The 25,000-nt window shown below is 37.7% G+C and overlaps 2 protein-coding genes across 3 annotated transcripts in view; both read right to left on the reverse strand.

Moving 5' to 3' along the window:
- Positions 1-4,625, reverse strand: part of LOC113829133 (fatty acid-binding protein) — a 34,516-nt gene extending 29,891 nt beyond the window's left edge. The window contains exon 1 of the mRNA XM_070113655.1: positions 4,455-4,625. The gene's annotated coding sequence lies outside the window, so the exon portion shown is untranslated. The remainder of the gene's footprint in view (positions 1-4,454) is intronic.
- Positions 4,626-8,452: 3,827 nt separating this feature from the next.
- syd (JNK-interacting protein syd) overlaps positions 8,453-25,000 on the reverse strand; it is a gene marked incomplete in the record, with an annotated part of 99,815 nt that continues 83,267 nt past the window's right edge. The window contains 10 exon segments of one of the 2 annotated variants that reach the window (XM_070113336.1): positions 8,453-11,105; positions 14,009-14,243; positions 15,694-15,846; positions 17,170-17,457; positions 20,407-20,532; positions 21,712-21,726; positions 22,797-22,968; positions 23,139-23,355; positions 23,719-23,878; positions 24,016-24,141. In XM_070113336.1, coding sequence (XP_069969437.1) covers positions 14,074-14,243; positions 15,694-15,846; positions 17,170-17,457; positions 20,407-20,532; positions 21,712-21,726; positions 22,797-22,968; positions 23,139-23,355; positions 23,719-23,878; positions 24,016-24,141 — 1,427 coding nt within the window. 2 annotated transcript variants of the gene reach the window in all.

The following is a 25,000-nucleotide window of genomic DNA, read 5'->3' on the forward strand; positions in this document are numbered from 1 at the left end:
CAGGTCCACTTGCGCTCATCACGACGTCTGAACACCAGGATTTCTTGAGTGAATTGGTTGTCCTGCGCGTCTGGGTCGGCCGCTGCCGAGGCCTCGCCTTTCTCTCCTCGTTGGGCCTGTTGCTCACACACATATTCAGTATCATATATATATATATATATATATATATATATATATATATATATATATATATATATATATATATATATATATATTATATATATATATATATATATATATATATATATGTGTGTGTGTGTGTGTGTGTGTGTGTGTGTGTGTGTATGTGTGTGTGTGTGTGTGTGTGTGTGTGTGTGTGTATGTGTGTGTGTGTGTGTGTGTGTGTGTGTGTGTGTGTGTGTGTGTGTGTGTGTGTGTGTGTGTGTGTGTGTGTGTGTGTGTGTGTGTATGTGTGTGTGTGTGTGTGTGTGTGTGTGTGTGTGTGTGTGTGTGTGTGTGTGTGTGTGTGTGTGTGTGTGTGTGTGTGTGTGTGTGTGTGTCTGTGTGCGTGTGTGTCTGTGTGCGTGTGTCTGTGTGCGCGTGTGAATATTATATCTTTCTACATGTCGGTCCATCTATCGATCTATCTACCTATGTTTCTATTTACCTATCTGTATATATACCCCCTCTCGTTCTTACTCTCGTCTCTCTCTCTCTCTCTCTCTCTCTCTCTCTCTCTCTCTCTCTCGCTCTCTCACTCTCTCTCTCTCTCTCTCTCTCTCTCTCTCTCTCTCTCTCTCTTTAACTGATATGTACGTGTATATATGTGTGTCTGTGTATGTGCAACTATGAATATGTATAAGTATGTGTATAAGTATTTTTATGGGTACGTGTATGTGTATATATACATATTTATAAAGAAATTAATATTTATATAGTATATAGGTATATATTCATGAAGAAAAAAATATATACACGATATGATATAAAGGGAATTCCTAGTGTACTACTACATTCACAAGTAAATCAAGCAACAAGTTAACTGCCAGTTGCGACCGACAGCAGTCAACTACTATGAGTAACAGCCCTAAATGAAATAATTTCGTGGGGAATTTCTGTCCCTTTAGACTTACCTCTTTTCGCCTCCTTGTCTACACCGATTTCTGTTTGTCTGTACACACACACACACATGCATACACAAACATATAAATAAAATATGTATATACATTATATATAAACATAAATAAATACCATATATGTATGTATAAATATACTTGAATATATACACACAAACATATATATATATATATATATATATATATATATATATATATATGTAGTGTGCCAGCGGTGGAACTTTCCACAAAAGGTCTCAGACAAAATCTGAGACAATTTTTCTGACTCATGTGCACACCCACCAACAAATCCACACATTAAGTGGAACAAAGAGACTAAGTGAACCACTGAGACACCAGTGAGACTGTCTCAAATGTTGTCTCAGAATTGTCTGAGACCTTTCGTGGATATGTTCACATTTTTATCGCTTTCTTTTTGTTTTTCTTGTGAAATGATTGATTTGCGTGTGTTGTGCCACCACAATAGAGTATTTCGCGAAAGAAAACACATGTTTGCAAGCATTCTTATGTTATAATAAATAAGAAATAACGAAATAAGAAGCGACCAAAATGTAAACAAACGACGGACCTATTCTTTCCTCCGATACTTCTCAAAAGTTTGCCTCAGAATTGTCTGAGACCTTTCGTGGATACGGGCCCAGCGTCTTATGATGACCGGTAAGGTTAGTTTTTTGGGGGGAAAAAACATTGCCTACAAGTTTTTTTTTATTACTTAACGAATCAAATCAAACTTTTCGAGAGTGGCAAACTCATCTTCAGTGACCCGAAAATAAAATAAAGAATTTCATAGTATGTAGTTACAATACAAAAATACATTTATTCTATCAAAAGGACAAATGAAAGCATAACAGGAATTAACTGCAATATTACAATTCAAACTCTGAGAATAATATGGCAAATGTTAAATCAAATACACTAATAATTAATACACAAGGAATATATCACTTGCCCCAATATCACCTATCAAATCATAAAATCAAATCAATAGACATGATATTACACAGAAAGGGTTATCCTTAAACCAACAAAACTAAGATATTTCAGTTTAAAATAACATACACAAGGAATCCACAAGAGAATCATCAACACTGAACAGTTAATTCTACAAAAAACGTGAAGGAAAACCTGAATGATTTGAATAATTAAGCCAATGAAGTGAAAAACTACTAAGATTGCATACACAACATTCAAAACTACTGTCAGTTTCAAATACCATTCATGACTTGACACTCTCATCACTCTGTTTTAGGCCTTGTCGCTGCACCTTCAAACTCATGGATAATTCAGTTCAACCAGAGACATTCAGACGGTCACACAGACGTGCATTAACACATACCCACACGCGCGTACTTTCCCTCATATGCGCCCGCACACGCAGATATCCCAACCTCAGTACCTGAAGCCCAGAATATTTACACAAGGCCGGATGTTCCCTGTGTATTATCATCGGCCACAGATCAACCGGACGGCACGAGTCGAGCGTTACTGGCTGAAGCTTGGCGTTGATGAACCGTAGAGTTTTGTGCAAACAATAGTAATTGCAAGCCCCTACTTTATATAATAATCTATTGTTACACTATATCACCGCTAACATATTACACATCTGTTCATGTTTACTTTTTAATAAGAAGCAAGAATTTGAATTATTAATAAATATACTACATGTTTTTTGAGATGTATTAAAATGCAGATAGATGAATAAACACTTTCGAACTACGGAGGCATAGACGCCAAACATTCGAATTTGTATACATTTTGATAGGCAGCAAAGAATCCTTCGAATAAAGCTCCACAAATCCTGTAACGTAAGCCATTCAAATCTAAGTTACAATATAATCTTATTATATTTCATACATGTACAGAAACCGTCGTGCCAGTTTTTATTCAAGCGGTACGATACTTGGACCCGATAGATTTTCGTACGCCCGACAGCACCAATGATCCACTGACTGACTTTACCTTTAAAGTAAAAGTTAAAGAGAGCAATGCGCGGTGATACTGGGAAATTGATACTGCCATCTCATACAGCGGAATATATAGAGTAGGATACAGCATAATTTAACCTGCAGTGGCCTCATAATCACTGGTAAATGACGAAAATATACCTTGTTTTCAGTTTCGAACTCCCGCATCTGGTTTACCTTGCGAAGAATAACAACATTGACCGCTTTATTCACTACTGCGATGTCCGAATTGTAATTCATATGTTAATACCCGCCTGTCAAAAAAAAAATAAATAAATAAATAAATAAATAAATAAAAAAAATAAAAAAAACATTTGGCTAATTATCAGTCTGCTGTTACACAGTTATGCTTTTAAAGTCTTTTATTAATATTATTATACTTCATTTATATATTTAAAGATTATTTCTGTACCCTTATTTAGAATTATTATAATTATGTTTCACACTTTCATTTGCTAGCTGCCAGTTCTGAGCCGGTCATATTGAAGTTGACAGCCGGTGATAAATATTGCGTTTCTTGTGTAGTGTTGATTCCATGTTACTCTTAAGACTATGCAGTGACAACGAAGAAGAAATAAGGCTTTAGTAACTATCCCAGTTTAATTTCTGGGCCCATCAAGAGATCCAAATGCCGAAAAAGGTAATTAAAATTGAAGCAATCCAGACAGTAAAAAGCAGCAAACGAAAGTTTTACGTTTCCAGATATAAAGGTACTTGGTTTATTATTTTACGGTGTGAACGCAGCTCTATCTTGCCGTACATACCGAGGTGAAGAGAATGTGTCCTGAGGGATGTTGGGGGTGGAGCCCCCCATCAAACCTCCCTTCAGACAGTGCCCAAAGGGCACGCCTAGTTACGGCAACTTAAATTGTTATAATAGGCTGGTTTATTGGTCAATACGTTTTCCGGGGTGTTGGAACGTGTGAATTCCCGTAGAGTTTTCCGAAATGGGGTTCGGTTCCCGTAGAGTTTTTGAATTTTGGCGCGTCAGTCCGTAGAATTTCAGAGATGATGGTTACGTCCGTCGAATTTCATTGGCCGATTTCAAGCGTTTTTTGTGTTAGTTTTACGCATTTTTTATAGTTATTCGTATCTAAGCTTGTTTTACCCCATATTCCCCTGATAGCTGCGCCCCCTGCTCACTAACCTGTAGGGTGAAGAACCGCTTAGTTATCCCGTATAATCTCATACAATCGTGGGGAAAAGTTCATCAGAATCCCAACGCGCAACCAAACACCGACGGTTTCCTCTCGCCCTCTACGGTCTACCGCTGGAATGCAAAGGATCCTCCACGTATTTACAGTAGGATGGAACCTAAGGTCGATTCACGAAGAGGAAGGTGTTCTGCAGATTTGCCCGGAATAGGTACACTAAATTAAACAATGTGAGGAAGCTGCGCCCCCTGCTCACTAACCTGTAGGGTGAAGAACCGCATACATTATAAAGTTCAAGGGGGTACCGCACAGCCCCCGCATCGACAAAAACACTGACACACTGTTAGGGAAACATCGGAATTGCATAGCTCTTCAATACTGGTGGTGTTGTCAACCCCGAGTTAGGCGGCGAAGTTGATAGGAATGGAAAGAAATTCACATACGTGCAGAGAATACCAGTATGACACTAGATGGCACTTATTATCACATATAATTCTGGTACTGTCTGCAGCGCCATCTATTGATTAGAAGGACCGATACGAGTACGAGTTTCTTCACCGGTGGAAGATACCCTGAATTACAATAGATTCTATATATGAGGTGTAGTACAGCTAATTTTTCTTCGTATTTCCGCCGTAACTATTTGGAAATGTTCGAGTTCCAGGGGGTAGGCATCCCTCCCAGGGAGTCTACATCATTTATTATTGTGACCCTCATCTCGTATAAATCCTGTACATATTACTTATTTTCATATTTTACTAAGGAATTTCCCTGGCATCCATCATGCCCCCGCCCCCTACAATCGGGCCAAGTTTGTGGGGGTATGGGGAAGAGGTTCCACAGCATAATTCCTACATGTGTAAGTAGTAGCGGGTAAGAGGAATCCTTTGGCAGTTTCGTCGAGATCTGTGCTCGTAGGTATTCTGAACAAATACCTCTACTTATTATTGCCAGACTTTGTTAATAGGTTTCCTATCAACCTACTTCTGTATAGCTTCCCTATGTAATGGTATCAAAGCATGGACCCTGCTTTATGATCGCAACTTTAACAAAATAAAGAAATCGTGTATGACGATAATGTAATTATATTCTGGATAATTACCGTGTCATTCTTAGGCTGATGTTTTACCGGACACTTTTTCCCTAATATTCTCAACAAACTATCGTAGTATACAACAGTCGAAGTTGTTAACGTCGCTGGCAAAGTTAAGGTAGGTTTGTAGACAGATGGCGGATGCGATGCTCAGTAACATTCGATAAATCCATATTTACTTTGTTTTTTTATAAATATTCTCACAGAATGACAAGATTATGATTCAGATTGTGTTGCCATGTGGGTAGATATAGTGTCCTGTAAAAAAATAATATATATGGCTTATTTGGTGGAAACATGAGAAGGATGAATGCCGGCTGTCACTTTAAGTTTAGAGGGAATGGGAACAGAGAGACTGGAGGATAGATAAGATATTATTTTGGGGGTGATTAGAAAGCTTTGAATATCAAGGAGTTGGTTGGGGAGGTTTGAGAATCAAAAGTTTTCTTATAAGGGGAAAAAAGGGGGGACAGCCGTTTGAGGAGCAAAATACGTAGGAGTAGAAGAGGATGCAGTACTGCAACGGTAAGATTGACTGATGCGATGGGTAAAGAAAAAGAAGAGGAAGAGCGGTAGATATCGGTGAAGTGGTAGAGTTTGGAGTGTCTGGATTTAGACATGCAAATTAGTTTGATTGGAAGAAGAAGGGGATAAAGGGGGAACGTACGGAGTAAGCGAAGAGATACTATAGATGTAGAAACATCTTGGAGAGAAGGGGGAGAAGCAGAGCGAAGGACAGCATTGGAGTAAAGAGCAAGAGAAAGAACTTTGTCAGCGTGCTTCCTGCCAAGCCTCACGTGAAGCGAGGCCATGGATATGTAGAGGATATGTAGGACAGCCTACGTAAAATACATTGAGTTAACCACAATTGGCACATGTGCGTGATTTCGCAGAGCAGTATGAACGACTATGACTAAGTTGGGCACATAGAGGTCAGCAAAGGTAATTTTAGCAATATTGGTGTAAGACTTTCGGCGCCTTCTGGGGGGGAAATAGTGTAGCACTATACTGATACTGCATCATAGTCAACAAGGGAGACAAGGAGGTCATTTTAATTGTTAAACTAATCCTTGTCGTAGACAGGGCAAGCAGACTGGGAGATGAAAACAATTCCGGTACAAGTATGAAGGGAGTGGGGTTAGGCATGAATACATTTGCCAGGGAGGTTAGTCAGGGTAGATGTTGCATGAGCATGGGATTCAGATGTGGAAGGGAACTTGCCTACTTGGATTTTGAGACATTGTTGGAAGAGGAGGGTTCTGTCAAAGTAAATGACTGTACGGGGAATCACAAAAAAATCGATCCCACTTCGCTGAGTTAAAAGTATTAAGAGGACGAGGATAGAAGGTGTTGAATGTGGGGAGGCAGACATAAGGACGAAGAGTAATTATAAGGGAGGAGGGGGTATAAAATGAAGAGGATGAGATGGAGAGAAGGATGTTGAGAGGAATGGACAGAGCTGACAGCAGGTAGAAGTAGTAGTGTTCAGAGTCATGAACAAAGGAGAGCCATGGGTTGGATAACCGGAAAACTAAAGTCAGAGGGGCTAGTTGATAGTGGAAAAGCCTCAATGCTCCAAATAAGGGTCCAAAATTATAAATGGCCATGGTAAGCCTGGAGTATGTGGGGGAGAGAAATGGTTCACCCCTCTGGGTCCCCCTTGAAGGTTAAGTGCTAGATGACTAAACAGGAATATTGTGCTCATGGCTCCCCTGAGACTCTTCAGGACTGACCCAAAGCCAGCCTTTATCCTTTCAACACAGCTCTAATAGCTTAGAAAGTGGACATGAGAAGGGATTGGAGAAGAGAAGGAAAAAGAAAGAGGGAGCAAAAAGTTAGTTGAGCCGAGGGCTGAGGCCCAAGGCATTGGAGATCCCAATATTGGGCCTCAATCTCTAGCTCCTTTACCCTCCTCCCCATGGCAACTTGCATGGAATTGGGGTAGGGGGCACACCTTACAAGAGGAAGTAGCACAGTTCATGAGAGAGCAGAACTCAGTACCACAGGGCTCTTCACTAGGCCTTCAGGCTGATGATGAAATCAGTGTCGGAACAATTGTCTCAACCTTTGTATCATTTATATATAACTTGTTTCTATTTAGTTCATCTTGCTTCATAATATAAAGATGGGGAACACACAACCCTTAACAAATTTCATTGTCTTTGAAATGCAATCTTACAGTCTGCTTCATTTAGTCAGATTTTTATGCATTACAAGTCTAGTCCATCCTTTTACCTGTTAGCTTGAATTACTTTCCTCTCTAATAGTATATTACTTGTATAATAAGTCTTGCCTGATTTATGCTGGCTTTCACTTTATATTAACTTCTGATTTGAAAAAACATACATCTTACAATAATTTATAGGGATCTTTCAAATTATCATTTCCATTTATTGAGTGTTCACATGTCCACACTTTACTTCTTGATAATATATTTTTCCTTATTTTAGTGTTTTTTTCAGATATATTTATTTGTCGCACAAATACTTCAGTTCAGTTACACCATCTTTGCAATCTGGTAATGTACTACAAATATATCCTAGACTGCAAAATAACAATTCTTTACCCTGGTATCATAAAAATACTAATAGATATGCATATACACTGGCATTAATTTCCTATGAAAATGTACAAAGGACTGTAAACTACTGTATAAGAAGACTTTATAAGCTTTAATTATTGGGAAATTTTAGTTAGGTTAACAAGTTTACTATCTACATATTCTAAATCTTTCAGATGAAAAAGTAATTATGCAACACTTTAAGAGTAACCATAACAGACATTTGTTGCATCACACAGGTTGAGAACCACAGTATTAGACATATTTTTATTGGTACAGTTGTGAATACAAAAGATGTTAGATGAATATATTAAGATCTGTGCAACTCGTCATTTCTTTTGTAAAGTGACAAAGAGATAACATTGCTTTTGTAATCCAGCTGTCACCCAAATATTAAAGTAATTGAAATGTTCCCATTATTTCCAATCTCAATTTTCCCGTTAATTGTTCCCTCACCTTAATAATTTGTATATAATAATTTCCTCTTCCTCATATTAATTATCTATTACAATTATGATCCCTCTTTATTTCTTAAAGCATACAGATTGCCAGCATTATTTAATCAATAAATAAGTGATGTTCAATAGAGCAGGATAAGGAAATACTTTTATAAGGTTATTATTGTTTTTACTGCACATCAAGCTGTATTCACAAGACAGGTTGACATAAATCTTCACTGTGAGACTATATATCAATAATACATACATCAAATAAATTACAACCATACAAGATACTATACAACTGTATCTCTCAGTATACAAGCTACAAATAGTTGTCTAGTATACAAAGAGTTCAGATAAAACTGTAAAAATTTTCAAGTTGCAGCTACAATGTTTTGTCTGCTTAGCAAACAATTTCGTACATAACTTGTGCCTTGGTGTTTCTTTTGACAAAATGAAAATCATATCAACACAAAATCCATTAATAAAAATGAAGTTGATTCCTTATAAAACAGTCAACAGTTCCAATATGGAACTATAAACCTCTCTTTTAATTAAGTAATTACAATTCTATACATAATAAACTTATTCAAACAATAAAGCTTTGGTATTGATATAAATATCTCTGTATTCTGATGGTAGATTAGTCTTAGAACAGTTCAAGAAAGTTGTATAAAAAATATATTACAAATAACAAGATGCAAGAAAAAAAAAATCCAAATATTATGGAAGTTCAAGTCGATTTAGTCAAAAAGACATTAAGAAATAAGATATACACAAGAACAAATTAGCAAAACATCTCTGGATTAACCATGCCACTCGTATCATTTACCTCATTTTCCCACTTCTAAAAAACTAATCCAGAGCTGTTCCCCTTAAATAACTTAATGAACACTATATGAGAAGGAAAATGAAGATACAGTTTCAAAGGTAATTCTGTCTCGAAATAAATGGAAAAAAAGGGGGAGAGAGACGGAGTAGAAAAGAAGGAGGAAAGACTGCACAGCTTCAGCCTCGGGAAGTTAAGCTGCCTCGTCTGCTGACCGAGACACCAGCGGTAATTTTGATTCTCTGGTGGAAAATTTTCTTTCCATTTACACTGATTCTCGTAGCAAAATAAAGCAACTCCTACAGTAGCATCAAAACACCTGATGCTGTGAAAATAATTGCACCACAGTGAGAGGAGAGAAGAGAAGGTTTGGAGCCAAGCCGCAGGAACTCTTGTTAAGTACTCTCTACTGACTGTGTTGTGTATCAGGATGAAGCTGAAAGTTACAGGTATCCATCGTCAAGCCAGTACAACGTAACTGTGAGTGCTGTTTTACTCAACTTTCTTTTCCCCCAGAGGAAGCTGTTTCCCTTATGATACAAAAGAAAATAACTTAAAATTTATTACTGACAAATGATTACGTAAGAGGTTAAACAAGAGAGAGAAAAGAAAAGTTAAGAAAATTAACTGGAAACCTGATAATTCATAGATATAGGACATGAAGCAAGCTGTGCAGTACATACAATTTTCCTAATACTTTTTTTCCATCTTTATCACAAGTAGCTAATGCCTCTTTTATGACAACCATCATGCTCATTGAATGAAGTGAAAGACAGTTTTTTTTCCCATTAACATTAGTTTCTTTTCTTAGTCACTCATGCAAAATGAAAGATGTGATGATGGCCAATCACAAAAAATAAAGGCTCTCTTGACAAATAGTGAAAAAAAGTCAAGACTTAAGATATCCAAAACAAATATTGGGGAAACAAAAAGAGAGGGAGGGAGTTAGAAAGGAGGGGAGTGGGAGAGAGGGGGGGGAGAGAGAGAGGGAGAGAGAGAGAGAGAGGGGGGGAGAGAGAGAGAGAGGGGGGGAGAGAGAGAGAGAGGGGGGGAGAGAGAGAGAGAGAGGGGGGGAGAGAGAGGGGGGAGAGAGAGAGGGGGGGAGAGAGAGAGGGGGGAGAGAGAGAGGGGGGAGAGAGAGAGAGAGAGAGAGAGGGGGAGAGAGAGAGAGAGAGAGAGAGAGAGAGAGAGAGAGAGAGAGAGAGAGAGAGAGAGAGAGAGAGAGAGAGAGAGAGAGAGAGAGAGAGAGAGAGAGAGAGAGAGAGAGAGAGAGAAGAGATGCCAAATTCAAGAAATGGCAAATCCTTGCCGGCTAAACTTTCAAAATAAGCCCCCCCCCCCATAAGAAAAAGAGGAAATAAAAATGTTTACCCATCAATTTCGAAAAAAACACCTCTGACACTTACAGCTCCATTCTGAATCTGCTCTTGTGCTGTGATTAATTATTTTACTTGAAAATGATCCTCTGAGAAGTGAAAATACACCAGTCCCAGCTCTCTTTCTTCAACCCTCCAAAACATGGTCTCATTACTTTCTTCAACCCAATAACATGAGTCAAAAAATGAAGTTTACTAAATGGGAAAAAAAGTAATAACAACAACAATAAGAGTTAACTTAGGGTATTTCTCCTTCATTCATGGGACTGGGTCTTTCCGTCTCCTGAGGCAGACAAGTGATGCAATGATAACCTCTGCATGAGACCTTCCCAGGGCTTCAAATTCTAGCTCACTGCTTATATCACATTTCTCTATAGTTACTCTCACTGGATGCCTTTACTCATTACCTCTGAGCAACACACTAGAATTTTTTACCCTGGACTTTGGAGAATTCCATGATTGGTTGCCAGCCGATGCTTGAGGCCTAGCTGAGGTGCAACGTGTGCCCCTCACACTGGCGGGCGTGCGACAGACCAAACGATAAGGTGGGATCTATCACCACGGCTGAGCGACTCGGCTGACGTGTCTGGGGCTCCATCCTCCTCTCCTTCACCTAAGGATGACACAAGGCACTATTAGTATACTTACCATCCTTTTACACAATGTGGATTCCTAAAAGTAAAAAGATGTACAAAATAAATACACTGATACTTTTAAATACAAAAAAATTTACATAGAAGTTTGTGAATCTCTGCTACATCTTATCTTTTAATGAATTCCGAATGCTGTTACTTATTATACTAACTTAAACTTCTACTCTCTGAAATAGTTAAAGGAAAGTCAATACTTTACCTACTCTTTTTAAGTTAGTTCAACTAACAACCAACATTTTCACTAGTCAATCTACCAGAAGACAAATTGAAGGCATTTATGAATAATGCTGGAGCATTCCCGAGCATAGATTTTGTTAAAGAGTAACTCTTATTGTGAATTTGAAACTAAATTTTACCTTCATAACATTATTTGAAGCTAATGAAAAATAACAAAAGTTAAATTGATTTGCATCTGATTCTTAGATTAAAGGAAACAGAACCATAACTAAAACTTTGAAAAATTTAATGGTTATTTACATAGCTGCCTGTCAGACACTTGAGTGCATGTCTGTCAAGAAACTGTAACAGAAAGGGAGACAAAGAAAAATAGTGGAGCAGTTTCAGGTTACTCTCTGGAAGAAAGACTTTTGCTGTTTGTCAAATCAAAATAATATGATGTCATTTATGATGACAATCCAGGTGAATATCTTATGCAGTGGCCTTTTCCCTGCAACAAGATGACATGGTAAAAGGAGTCACATCCAAAGCTTAAGCCTAGACAGGGAGTGCAATGCCTGGGTGTGTTTAGACTTAGGGTGCAATTCATAAGAATGAAATCAGAAATCAGGCTTGTATTGAGGCTAATTTGTCTATTAGGGGAAAGAGACAGCATTACTCTATTTGTGATGGTAAAGACAAGAGGTTCTTCCATGCTTTAGAACCTCCACTGCAAAGTAGCCTTGACATCATCATCACAGGTAATGCAAACACCCTTGCTTGTAGCCCACAATCCTCCCTCTTCCTCTCACATGTAGAATGGGCCCAAGCCTCTTCTCCAGCTATGGTTTTCTAGATTACTTTTCACTAGTATGCAGAAACAAACAGGGCTTTAGAACGGTTGAAAACATCTGTAAAAGAAACTGTGATAGGAAGCCAAGCCAAGGGTAGAAACAAGGACTCAGGTTCACAGCTGCTACAGACTGCTGCTAATGCCTTTTGGACTCATGTACAAAAAAAAAGCATCTACAATATCTTATTCATTACTAAATACCATTAATAAGAATTACATTTAGAAAATATATATGAATATATATGTGGCAGATAAACCATGAAGTTTGTATGCAGTTCACTTTGAAATCAGGTTCACACACCATTACACTGCAACAGATTTCAACAGTAATGAAGAGCACTGGTTGTTTATTGATTTGAAGACCAACAAGTACATGTATGACTAACTACTGCCATACAAACAGGTATTTACCCTGCCACTAATGCAGAGGAGAGAGAACGCAAACACTATCATTCACCCTAACAGACTAAACAATAACCGCCACCACAGAAAGCGTAGGTATTAGCCTCTTCACATCTGAGTCACAGCATAATGCAAGGTTGAGCTTTAACTCCTTATTTAAAATAAATATATATTAATCATCAGTATTTTCTGTCCTCCTACAACAATTTATTTTTTTAGAGAGAATTCTTGCTAGCCATGAGTTGATATTAAAGTCATTCTTATATATCAGAAGGATTATTTGCTTTGATAAATAAATGGAGCACAGCAAGGACAACACGCAAAGCTTTTGGATGAATGATGTGATGAAACAAATCATCATATTATCATTGTGGCCATTTCCAGAGTTAGGAATAAAAAGTTAACAAATACTAATTGCAAATATGAAAATAAATATACAGTTTACAGATAGCAAGGATATTGTTTTATGTTCATCAAAAAGCAATAAAATAAAAACAGAGAGAGATTAATGTACAGTATGAAAAAAATAAATAAAAAAATAAAAAAATATAAGTTGTATCAAGATATAAGTAGAAAGTTATTAGCTTTTACAACATACTACATGTCAAAAGATTACATACAACTCCCTTTAAATGCAGGTTAAAACTCCATATTCTGTGTCATAACTCTAAAAGACATTTCACTTAGGAGGGGATGGGAGAGACAGACAACTAGAGGGAGAGAGAGAGAGAGCAGGATCTGACCGTCATGTAATAACCCCGTGACCTCTCGGGTCGGCATGCAGTGCTCTGTGACCTCTGGTAAGCTTCATGCAGGGAAAACCCAAGATTTGACCCACAGCAGTCCAAAATTCTTTGTGGAAAAAGACTGAACTAAAGTGCAAAGATAGTCATTACACTATTCTGGTTTAAAACTTGCAGAGTAAGGGGTGGACATGGGAGGGGCCAAAAAGAGAATCCATCATTTGATTTGGAGAAAAAAAAATGTATATAGATATACATATACATACAAACACATATAATTATTCTTTAAAAAATTGATAAATGGAAAGAGGTCAGATAAGCAGTGGTGCTCCAACTGAACTGAATGTTGAAGGAATACTTTGAACAAGGTAACTGAAAATTGAGTAATAACAATAAAATAAAATAAAAACAATGATGAAGTGGTACCTGTCTTGACATATTAAGTTTAAGCAGAGTTAAAACTATCTTACACTGTTTGTGTCTTCATTCCTGCCTCTAGGATTCAGTCAATCCAAAATGCTAATTTTCACGGCTAAAAAATCAATCACTTGAACTAACACTTCTTAATCAATCCTTGATGCCGATCATATCATCATCATCATCAGTCTACGTTTTGGTGAGAGTGAATAAGGGGTCAAATCATTGGTAGTAACTAAGAAGAGCAGTAGAGACCGCGGTGCTGTGACTCTGAGGTGAGAGAGGCGCATACCCGGGGCTGAGGCTGTCCATGTGGAGGAGGTGGTGTTGGTGTTGGTGGAGATGATGGTGGGGCTGCTACGCGTGGCCGTTGGTCGTTGCTGGGGAGGGGTTGTTGGCGGTGGCAGAGGAGGAGGAGGAGGAGGAGGTATAGGGTTGGGCATGGAGATGGGACAGGTTGTCTTCCACAGGTATATGCCACACCAGGAGGTGACTGGCGGTATCACGGTCTTCCTCCCGTTCGTCGGCTGCGAGGCACAAATGTCAACACAGGCACACCACAGTATCCCAAGCAGGTAGCACAAAACAGCAATAATTAATTTTACTTTTTCCTTTTTTTCTCTTTGTACAAAAGAAGAGAGCTATATGCAGGGTGCCATAGCATTTTTTTTTTTTTTTTTTGCTATACAGAACTGCTACACATTACTGCTTGGCATGAAATGCTATATAAAAAAAATCAAGACATTCCACATCTGCATAGAAGAGAAAATTTACAAAGCTGAACACAACTCTGAACTGTTATATACAAATGCATAACCCCAAAACTCTGAATAATATCAACGGAAGCAGAATGAGATTAACTTTAGAAGAGTCAAACACAAAGAGAAGCAACCAGAAAGCCTTTCAAGTATTTTTGGTTGTTTGTTTGTTTTTTGTTTTATAAAAACACACCACACAACAAACAATAAAATACACATGCAACACCCAAACCAACCTCAAATTCTGATCCTGAAACATGAAAGGCTTTACAGGTTAATTCTAGCAGTGGAAAGGCAGAAAGACATAGTGGGAGAAAGAGTAGAGGGAGAGAGAAGGGAGGACGGGAGGAACTAAAGCAGGAGAGTAGGAGAGTAGGAGAGGGAGAGGGAGAGGGAGAGGGAGAGGGAGAGGGAGAGGGAGAGGGAGAGGGAGAGGGAGAGGGAGAGGGAGAGGGAGAGGGAGGGAGGGAGGGAGGGAGGGAGGGAGGGAGAGAGAGAGAGAGAGAGAGAGAGAGAGAGAGAGAGAGAGAGAGAGAGAGAGAGAGAGAGAGAGAGAGAGAGAGAGAGAGAGAGAGAGAGAGAGAGAGAGAGAGAGAGAGAGAGAGAGAGAGAGAGAGAGAATGAAAGAAAGGATGAGTGGGGAAAAAAAGAGTAAGAAAGAAAAACAGAAAGAGAGAGTGAAATATAAAATGAAAAAAGAGAAAGATAAACAGAGTGAAAAATAAAATGAAAAAAGAGAAACATAGAGAATGATAAACAAAATGAGACAAAAGAAAGAGAAACAAAGAATGAAAAAGAAAATGAGACAAAAGAAAGAGAAAAGAGAAAAAAAGGAGAACAAGGGAAAAAAAGAATACAAGAAAGAGGAAGAAAGATAAAGAAAAAGACACAGAGAAAAAAGAAGAAAAAAAAGGATTACACAAGTGAAAGAAAGGAGAAAAGAGAAAGGGATAAAAAAGAAAAAGAAAAAAGGAGAAAAGATAAAGAAAACGAATGCAAAAAAGGGAAAGAGAATGAAAGGAGGAGAAGAGAACAGAGAAAGAAAGAATGAAAAAAAAACAGATAATTGAAAAAAACACACACAAAGGAGAAATGAGAATGAGAAAGAAAAGAAGAATTTTGAAAAATACAGGAAAAAAGAAGTTCAACCAATACAAACAGAGAGAGACAAATAAACAACAACAACAACAACAACAAAAACGGGTCTTCTTCCACTCACCGATTCTGAAGTCAATGTATCCCTCTCCACCCGAAATGACTAACATACTCTTTGGCTTCTTCTCAACGTCCTCCTCCAGCTGCTCCTTATCAGTGATGGCCGGGACCGCAGAAACAGGCGGTGTGGCTGTAAGGGCATTATACCCGCCTGAGCCTGTGTGTGGCATGCGGCGCACATTAATGGTCGAAAGCAGAGAGGTAAAGCACATGCGACCGTGGCTTCCACTTATTGGGTGTCCTCTGAGGGGTGGGAGGGGGAGGGGGGCAGTGAGTTCCGTCGACAGGGCGGAAGTTGAAAGAGTGGAGGCAACATCAGACTTTGTCAACTCAAGAGTTACAGCTTTTGAAAGAATAGTAGTGCATGGGGCGAGACAGGGGGATTGGGGTGCGGCTTTTTAAGTGAGAGCAGAGAGGAAGCTGCACATGTATTCTTTTCTTCCAAAAAATGAAGCATTTAGTATGTGAAACAAAGGGGGAATTACCTAAAAAAATGTAGTTGGAAGCCAGTGAGTTTACAATAAAAACATAACTTATTTCTAATAAAGACCAGAGTAGTACAGAAATAACACAGAAAATTGTGAATGTAACTATATTGCTACATCCTATATGTTATAAAATAAAATATTAGAGAAAAGAATAAATAAAATATTAGTCTCAGAAGATGAAACTAAAGTTGTAAATACATTTATAAGCACATATTTGTCTGAAAGATAAACATGCTGCATGCACTGAAGTTTTTTTCTATAATCATGGGAAAGTTTAATAAACTATCACATATATATTTATGATTAGTGCAAAATGGCAAACTAGCTATTTAACGTCAATTAGTTATGGTTATACTCTAAACTGAAACAGTTTTTTAATATGAAACATTGTTAAACTTACTATATTCCAGTCCTTTATATCCTCAAAACATATTTGCTTTTTATATAACCATCCATCTTAATGCAAAAAAAAGAAGAAAAGGAGAGGGTGATAAAAAAATTGTGAAACAAGGAGGAGGAGGAGGAAGAATAGGAAGAAGAAGAGTAGCAAGAGGAAGAAAAAACAATAAAAAAGGGGACCAGTAGGTGAAAATGGATGGATAATAGTAGTATAACTTGCTAAATTACTTGCTTTTTCAACACGTTTCATGTACATAACATTCTTTAAACTCTTTTTATTCTATTTTATTCTTTTATCTCTGAAATTATAGCAAAAGTATGGAGGATATAAGAGACACAAATGATACTGCAGTGAGTAAAAAGCAATATCCTAACATAATAGAGAAATATCTACTTTAATTACAAAAGAAAAAAAAATTATCTCCTTCTCTTTAGAGAAATCTTATGAGATTATTCTTTAATGTTGGATGATTAAAAACAAATAAACAAATAATTAAAATATTCATCACTTTAATTATGTCTTATTAAATCAAGAGTTGATTTCTAAAATTCCACAAAGCAAAAGCCAGTTGCAACAAGGCAGCACAGCCTACCTGGCACGGCAACGAAGAACTTGACGGCATCCCTGTGCCCGTGGAAGGAGAGTTGAGCTTGGGCCATGGAGCAGTAAGGGATGAAGGAGCCAGGTGTCACCTGGTCCTTGACATCACTATACACACGGATGACAGCCCCAGGCATCCTGGCCCCTCCACTGCCACTTCCTCCAACGCCAACCACAGCACCCGATGCTCCCGCAGATGTAGGCACTCGCACTCCTCCCCCACTCCCTGGGGTACCTCCTTCGACTCCACTACCGCTGGCTACTGGCCTTGGATTGGCACCTGGAAAGGAAACATGGGCACAATGCCCATTGCAAGATTAAAAGTTAATCTTAATTAGATAAGCTATGAGAATGTGTTAGTTCATGGCTGTATTTTCTCTTTTCTATTCTTTCATTTGCTTACATCATCTTAGCCCAATCACTCCATTTGGCAAGAATACTTGCTATGCCAACAGTTATGTAAGTTTATTTATTGTCTTTACACATTGATAGCTCTACATTTACTTAGTCATCAAGGAGTTAGTTATTAGTCCCACCTATCTCACCTGTTGACCATTTTCCTTGATTTTTGGAATGCATCTTTTGTGTTATTTTCTTTAATGTTATTAATAATTCAATAACAATCTAACAACCATAATATCAGTCTGAATGATTACAGTATCAGTAGTAATACTGTTTGAAGGAAAAACACATTTTCCTGCAATTTTTAGGGACTCCTTAGTGCCTGGGTGCATGTGGAGCCATCTGCATGTAACAATATTCACAACAAAATTCAGGGAACAGTACATAAAACTAGAGTGATTGAGTTAATCTTAAATTAATTTTCTCTATCTGAATACTGAACAAAGCCCATCTCAATATCAACTTGAAGTGTTGGGGGATACACATATTTCATTCAAACAAGAATAAAAAAGAAAGATAGAAAGAAATCCCCTGTAACAGTGAAACTATATCCCTCCCTCTCCATTCAGTCTCTCTGTGGAGTATTTTTATGCCTTTGAACTTTTCAACATTCTGAATACCAATTAAAACAGCAATTATTACAAATGTCCGAAAGAATAATGGTACGGTCTTTCTGCTTATTAATCTATCTTATTTTGTAAGATAGGGAGGGAGGGAAGGGAGGAGAGCAGGTCAGGAAGGGGATTGGCCTACCTTTAGTCCTTGCCTTTCTGATTTGGAGGCTACACCAGACCTCTTTCATGACTTCATTTCTAGTCATTCCCATTTCCCTAGATTGGCTGCAAATGATGGGACTTTACACTAGAGCCACAGCCTTCTACACCAATTTTCTTTTTTTTATCTTACCAATAGCATGAACAAACTTTGGCAACTTGAAGATCTGTAAATGGTTCTGAGCTTTGCATGTAACTTTTGTTGAATTACCATCACATTGAATGAAAGTGGTGCACCCATTTCAAATCTGGCTGGTGGCAAAGTTCACACAATCCAAAGAAAAGAATGCAAGACAAATATGAGTATATAAGACACACAAGTCAAATCCAAGACCAAAATAAGACAAAATGAGTTAGATTTTACAAGGTAAAAGCACCAGAAAAAACAATAACAATTTCAACACAAGGATAGAACTGGTTGTACAACTTCAGGCAAATAAAGAGAATGCTCGCTCATCCCTCCTAATCCCTTAACAGACAGAGAAAAGATGGAGAAGGAAAAAGGAAAAACAGAAAAGGAGAAAAGGGGAAAAGGAAAAGGACCCCTTTACAGAGAAAAGATGTTGAAGGAAAAAGGAAAAACAGAAAAGGAGAAATGGGGAAAAGGAAATAAGATGAGAAAAGACGGGAAAGGTAGCAGAAAAAAGAGAAGAGGATAAAAAGGCAATGAATGAAAATAGGGCAGAGAAGAGAAGCTGATAAAGGTTAAAGAAAAAGTATAAAAAATGAGAGTAGAGAAGAAGAAAAGGGGAGAGGGGAGGGAATGAGGAAAATTCAGAAGGTTAAATAAACAAAGGAAAGTGAAAGAAAAGAAAAGAAAAGTTAAATGATTAGCAAAATGAAACTGATCAAGAGTGTGCTTCACTTTCAAAAACATGAATGACTGATATCGAAATACATCACTTACGGAGCTGCTGGACAATGCCTAACCACCAGATGGCAGTGCAGAAGTGTCCAATGAACCGTCCACATGACAACGTGTTTGAGACAGAGCACATGAATGAACAAGGAGGCAAGGTACGTCAAGGCAATTGAAAGAATATCAGGAAAATATACATACATGAGTATCCACCACTATAAACACACACACACACACACACACACACACACACACACACACACACACACACACACACACACACACACACACACACGCATACACACACACACACACACACGCATACACACACACATACACACGCATACACACACACATACACACGCATACACACACACACACACACACACACACACACACACACACACACACACACACGCATACTCACACACACACACACACACGCATACTCACACACACACGCATACTCACACACACACGCATACTCTCACACACATGCATACTCTCACACACACGTATGGATGCATGCATGCAAATACCCCCCAACCCAAAAAATGTCAGTGACTCTACTGCACTTCAATTCAGCCTGACACCTATACATCCACAGATGTGCCCTGGCCATAGGAAGGGGATCAGCTACACAACGCCCACTAATTAGGGTCTGAATTCTTTTAACATTGAATTTCATTTCAGGTTTTGAAACATTACCTCCTTGATGGTTGAATGGTGTACCAAATGACAATCTGTTATGGCAATCCTGCCTATCCTTAGGAGGGAACAACATACAGGAGGTACAGCTTTTCTCCTTAACTTAGGGTATATAACATGTTCATGCCAACATCATTGGTTATTAGAATAAAGATAAAAAGTATAAAAATATACAAATACTTATGACAATAAAAAATTTAAAAGGGCACATGAAAAGCCACAAAAAATAAATCTTAATGCCAAAATATTATTTTGAAGGACATATGATCACCTTTTAACATTAAAGGTCCCATCTCTGAATTATTATGGGTTAAAATTCTCAAACAATGTCTTGCACATACTGTGCAATGAAGAGCAGTACCTAGTATAATCATGTCCACATGTATAAATCCCTCTCCCAAAGGCCAATAAAACCAAATCAAGAAAAAACACACAATCACAGGATTTCATACAAGATGCCGGAACATCTGAAGGCAAGGCTACTCACTCTCAGACAGCGGGACGGAGATGATAACTCCATTGCCGGTTCCAATCCAGAGGCGGTTTGACGAGATGAGGAGAGCTGTTATTCTTACAAAGGAGAAGCCCAACTTCCCCGTCCCTGGAACGGTGACTGTTGTTAAATGTTGACTGCAGTTTAACTTAGCAATCTCATTTATAACACTCCTACTTGGTAAATGTGGAAACTTAAGTATAAAAATTCTTGGGGATAAAATACATGTATACCTCACAATCAAATGCATATACTATTGGTAACTTACAGGCAAGCAAAACAAAAATCATAATAAATTAAAGAGATCTAGAGATCTAGTCTACTAATACAGAGTAATAAATAAGATGTCTAAATTTAAGAGTGGGAATGCTTGACTACCACTGCATCTATATATTCTGACATTCAATAATTATCTCTGAAGACTTGGTTCAAGAAACTTTGATTGTGGGTAGCAAAATTAAATAGAAAAAAATGGCAGCAAATTAACAATATAAATTCATCAGAAAAGAAATTAAACTAAACAGAATTAAAAAATGCTCTCAAGCAAATTAGTAAAACAAAAATTCAATTAAAAGAGACTCAATCATCTGCTGAATCTCTTTGCCATGCCTAGTGTCAAAATAAGATAAGCCTTTCCAACAAAAAACTGTGCATCTCAGAATCGCTTCCACAACATGAAAGGAAAAGGTCATGATATTCAAATTTAGGAAGAGTGAAAAGACAAACCTTCATCTGCACCTCCAATGAAGAGGAAGACATAATACGCATGTCAAAAATGTTGCCGCTAAGCTGACTTTCACACATGAAATCACCCCCCATGGGAATGTCAAGTTTACCCACAACAATGAAAACAAAATAAATAACATCAAGATTTTGAACTCTTTCAAAGTCACAAGGAAATCTACCACCATCTCAAAGACAAAGTTATTCAGTATATCACAAACATGAGCTTACAGGTTATCTAGGTTTGACACCATGCAAGTGTAGCATTCACTGGTATTTGGTGAAAATCTCTGTTAACTTGTGTTAGGAGAAAATATATCTGTATCAACTAGAAGCAAATTTTGTTTCATGTTATAAAATGTTTTAAAAAATCATGATCATAAATAGGTGATTTACTGGACTGCTAACTAAAAGAAGTAAAAAAATGAGATTCTGCCTTTGATACCACATGTCTCTAAGTATGCAGTCTTGTCTTACAGACCTTTTTTTTAAGGAAAAGAAAAAAAAAATAATACCAAAAACAAAAACTGGAAAAAAAAATCTGCAGAGATAAATAATTAGGCAATGGGTTAATACCTCCAGGGAAGACACCTAAATCAGGCGTAAAATTTTTGGGCAGTCATCAAACGGCATCAGTGGGGCAAGCAGAAGAAAGCAGCAGATGGTACAACAGCAGGGAGGGATGAGTAGACAGCAGCAGCAGCAGTATCAGCAGGTGGAGGTGGTGGTTGTGGAGGTGGTGGTGGTGGTGGTGTGGGAGATCATTAAAGTTGGGCCAAATCAATGAGAATCGTTATGTGGAAGTGAGGGTGAGGATGCATTCTTTTGTGACTCTAGCAGACTGGACTAAGAGTGGACACAACTCGATGCAATAATAATAATTGTAAGTAAATAAATGTATAAATCAGTCAATGAAACAAACGAAACAAGAAGTATAAAAATAAACAATAAATACAGAGCAACTGAGTGAAATCCAGACACAAAATGCATCCTTGCCCTCTTTCCTGCTAGCTCCGAGATTTACTGCCGTTTTGTGTTCCATGTTAAAACAGGTTCTGATAACTGCTTGGAGTTAGGGGTACATTATTACATAAAAACAAAGAAACTACTTTTACAGCAAACTAATTGTTGTAAAACATCTGTAACAAAATACCCCTTCAGGATCAAAATAACATTACTCAAATCTTTTGTTTTCAATTGGTAGATCATGCTAATTATCATTTTTGGTAAACATGCCTATGTTAATTAAAAATCATAATTCCCCTGGAACTTATATCCCTAAAAAAAAGCAGCAGCAACAAAAATAAACTGCCTTTAACATAACGTATAAGCACATTTAACCCGAGAAAATTCAATCTGAAGGCGGTAAATAAATTGAACAGACAGGACAGCACATGTTTAGTTAAACCTCTTGCTCTATTTTGGAGATAGAAAGCAATTATTCATAAATGAATTCTGGATACAGACAGATATTTTTCATTATTATCAAGTTGTATTTTTTGACTTCTGAAAAAGCATAGCCCTTTAAATTTAAAATATAATATAGATATTTTCCAAAAACCTGCTGTTAAAGAAACAGAGCAAGACACTTAACTATATCACTAGTGGAAATCATTAGTCAGAGAACTCACAGGCACGCAAGCACTACTGGTGTAACTTACCGAGCATCTTAGAAACGTATGGCTCAATGTCAACATCTTGCAAATGTTGGTGTGTGTGTGCATGGTAGAGCCGCAGTGTAGAGTCCAGCCTGATGCTTACCCACACACCATCACCAATCCAAGCCATCTGTCGCACTTGTGATTCTTTACGTGGGTGGGCATCAAAGGATTTCTGCAGGTACAATAATAAAGTCTGTCATTACTTGCATATTCATAGATTGCTAAAATGGTGAAATTAAGAGGATTCTCACAATAATGACTTCTAGAATGAAGAATATACATATACTTTATACATATTGAGAACAAGATAATTTACACACCATGAGAATGAGGAACACAAACCTCAACATTCATAATCCTGGGATCGACGACGTGGATTTTGTTCCGGTAGCCACACCAAACCTTGTTGTGCACAACATGCATGCAGCGGATTGAGTGGTGGGGTTTGCCCAGGTCCAGCAGGTGGTAGTTGGTAAGATCCCACTGGCCATCACCTTGCCGGTGGAAGATGGCCACTGTACCATCAGCCAGTGCAGCTAGGACACGGCCCTTGATGTGGCTGTTAGAACAAAGCCAGAGGAATCAGTGAGCGGATTTCCAAAGGGTTATACTGAGATTCACTTCAAATATATCATGCTATGGATCACTTGGGAGGACATCCTCTTACCCCTGCCCCATTCCCCTCCATCTTATGATCATGATTATTCAAGGTCACTCAACAAAACAGCAAATGAAACCATTTAAAATCACGTATGGTTTCACCTACTACTTAAAGCAGATTCCTTCTGGTTAATGCAAGTCTGACAAGATTTTTTAGACTCCTATTATTATGAGAATTCATTAATATGAATATTTGATTATCTAAAAAAAAAAAAAAAAAAAAAGAAAGAGAAAGAAAGAAGAAAAAGGGGCGACAGCTTACACAATAGCAAGCACAGAATCCTTGAGCTTGATTGAGTGAAGGCAACGCTTCCACTGGCGGACAGCAGAGTGAACGTAGATGGAGCCGCTCTGCGACCCTAGCCACATCGTCGCCAACACAGATGACATTTTCTCCACCTCCTCATTCACTACACTTGTATCTGCAATCATGGAGGTGCACTCTTAGGAATGGAGCAACTTGTTAGCTGGTTTTCTTTTTCACATATTGTGAAAATCAATAATGAAGCACAAAAATGATACAAAAAGAGAGATATTTCCAAAATGTGATGACTCCCACCTGGTGTAGGCTGTGCCTCCTCAACTCCATCCTTGACTACACCCTCTGGTTCCTTGAGCAGCCTGCGAGGGGGAACCTCCTCCTCCCCCGAATTCTCCATCACCTCCGCCCGGTCTGCATCTTGCTCTGGAAGTGGATATTGCCAGATGTTACTCAAAAGGCACTTTCAAAGGTTTTGGAAAGAGGAAAAGGATGAAAGATAAAACTCCAAAATAAATGACCCATTAAAAGCTAATGATGTTTCATTTTGATTATTCTTAATAAGTGAACGTATTATGAAAAGTGTCCCTTCCATATAATGCATCTTGACATGTATAAATAAATGAAGAAATAAGTGAATAAATAAATCAATAAAATGTGGGCTTACTTATCTATCTATATATGTATGAATATATCTATCAATCTATCTACCTATCTATTTGTGTATTTACTTTTCATCATCTATCTATCCATCTATCAATCTCTCTACCTATCTATCAGTGTATTTACTCTTTATCAATTTATCCATCTATATATGTATTTACCTATCTATATATCTATCTATCTATTTATGAGAATGAAGAAGTGGGATGGAGGGTCAAGACATCTGAGTGAAAACAATCTGGCTTGAGTTTCATAATGAAGATATCAGGTGTAAGGCCATTATCAAAGAATAACCTGGAAGAGAGAATAAAACCTTTGACAAACTTTACAATCCATTCTCTTCTTTCACTTGAATTTAAGGAATGCTAATAACTCTAACAATAAATTTAAATGTTAAACATCCCTAATAAATATAACACATTTTTGTAAAAAAAAAAAAAAAAAAAAAAAAAAAAAAAAAAAAAAAGGTCTTTACTAAGCATTTAATAAAATATTCTTATGTATTTCACTTTTCTTAATTCAGTAATGCTAATTTCATTAAGATAATTCTTGACCAATCACAACATAATAAATATAGTATTGAAATAAACCTCAGATTGTAAGACAAAAACAAGTTCCAAAA

This window comes from Penaeus vannamei, chromosome 34, assembly GCF_042767895.1.
Source record: "Penaeus vannamei isolate JL-2024 chromosome 34, ASM4276789v1, whole genome shotgun sequence".
Classification (NCBI taxonomy): Eukaryota; Metazoa; Arthropoda; class Malacostraca; order Decapoda; family Penaeidae; genus Penaeus; species Penaeus vannamei.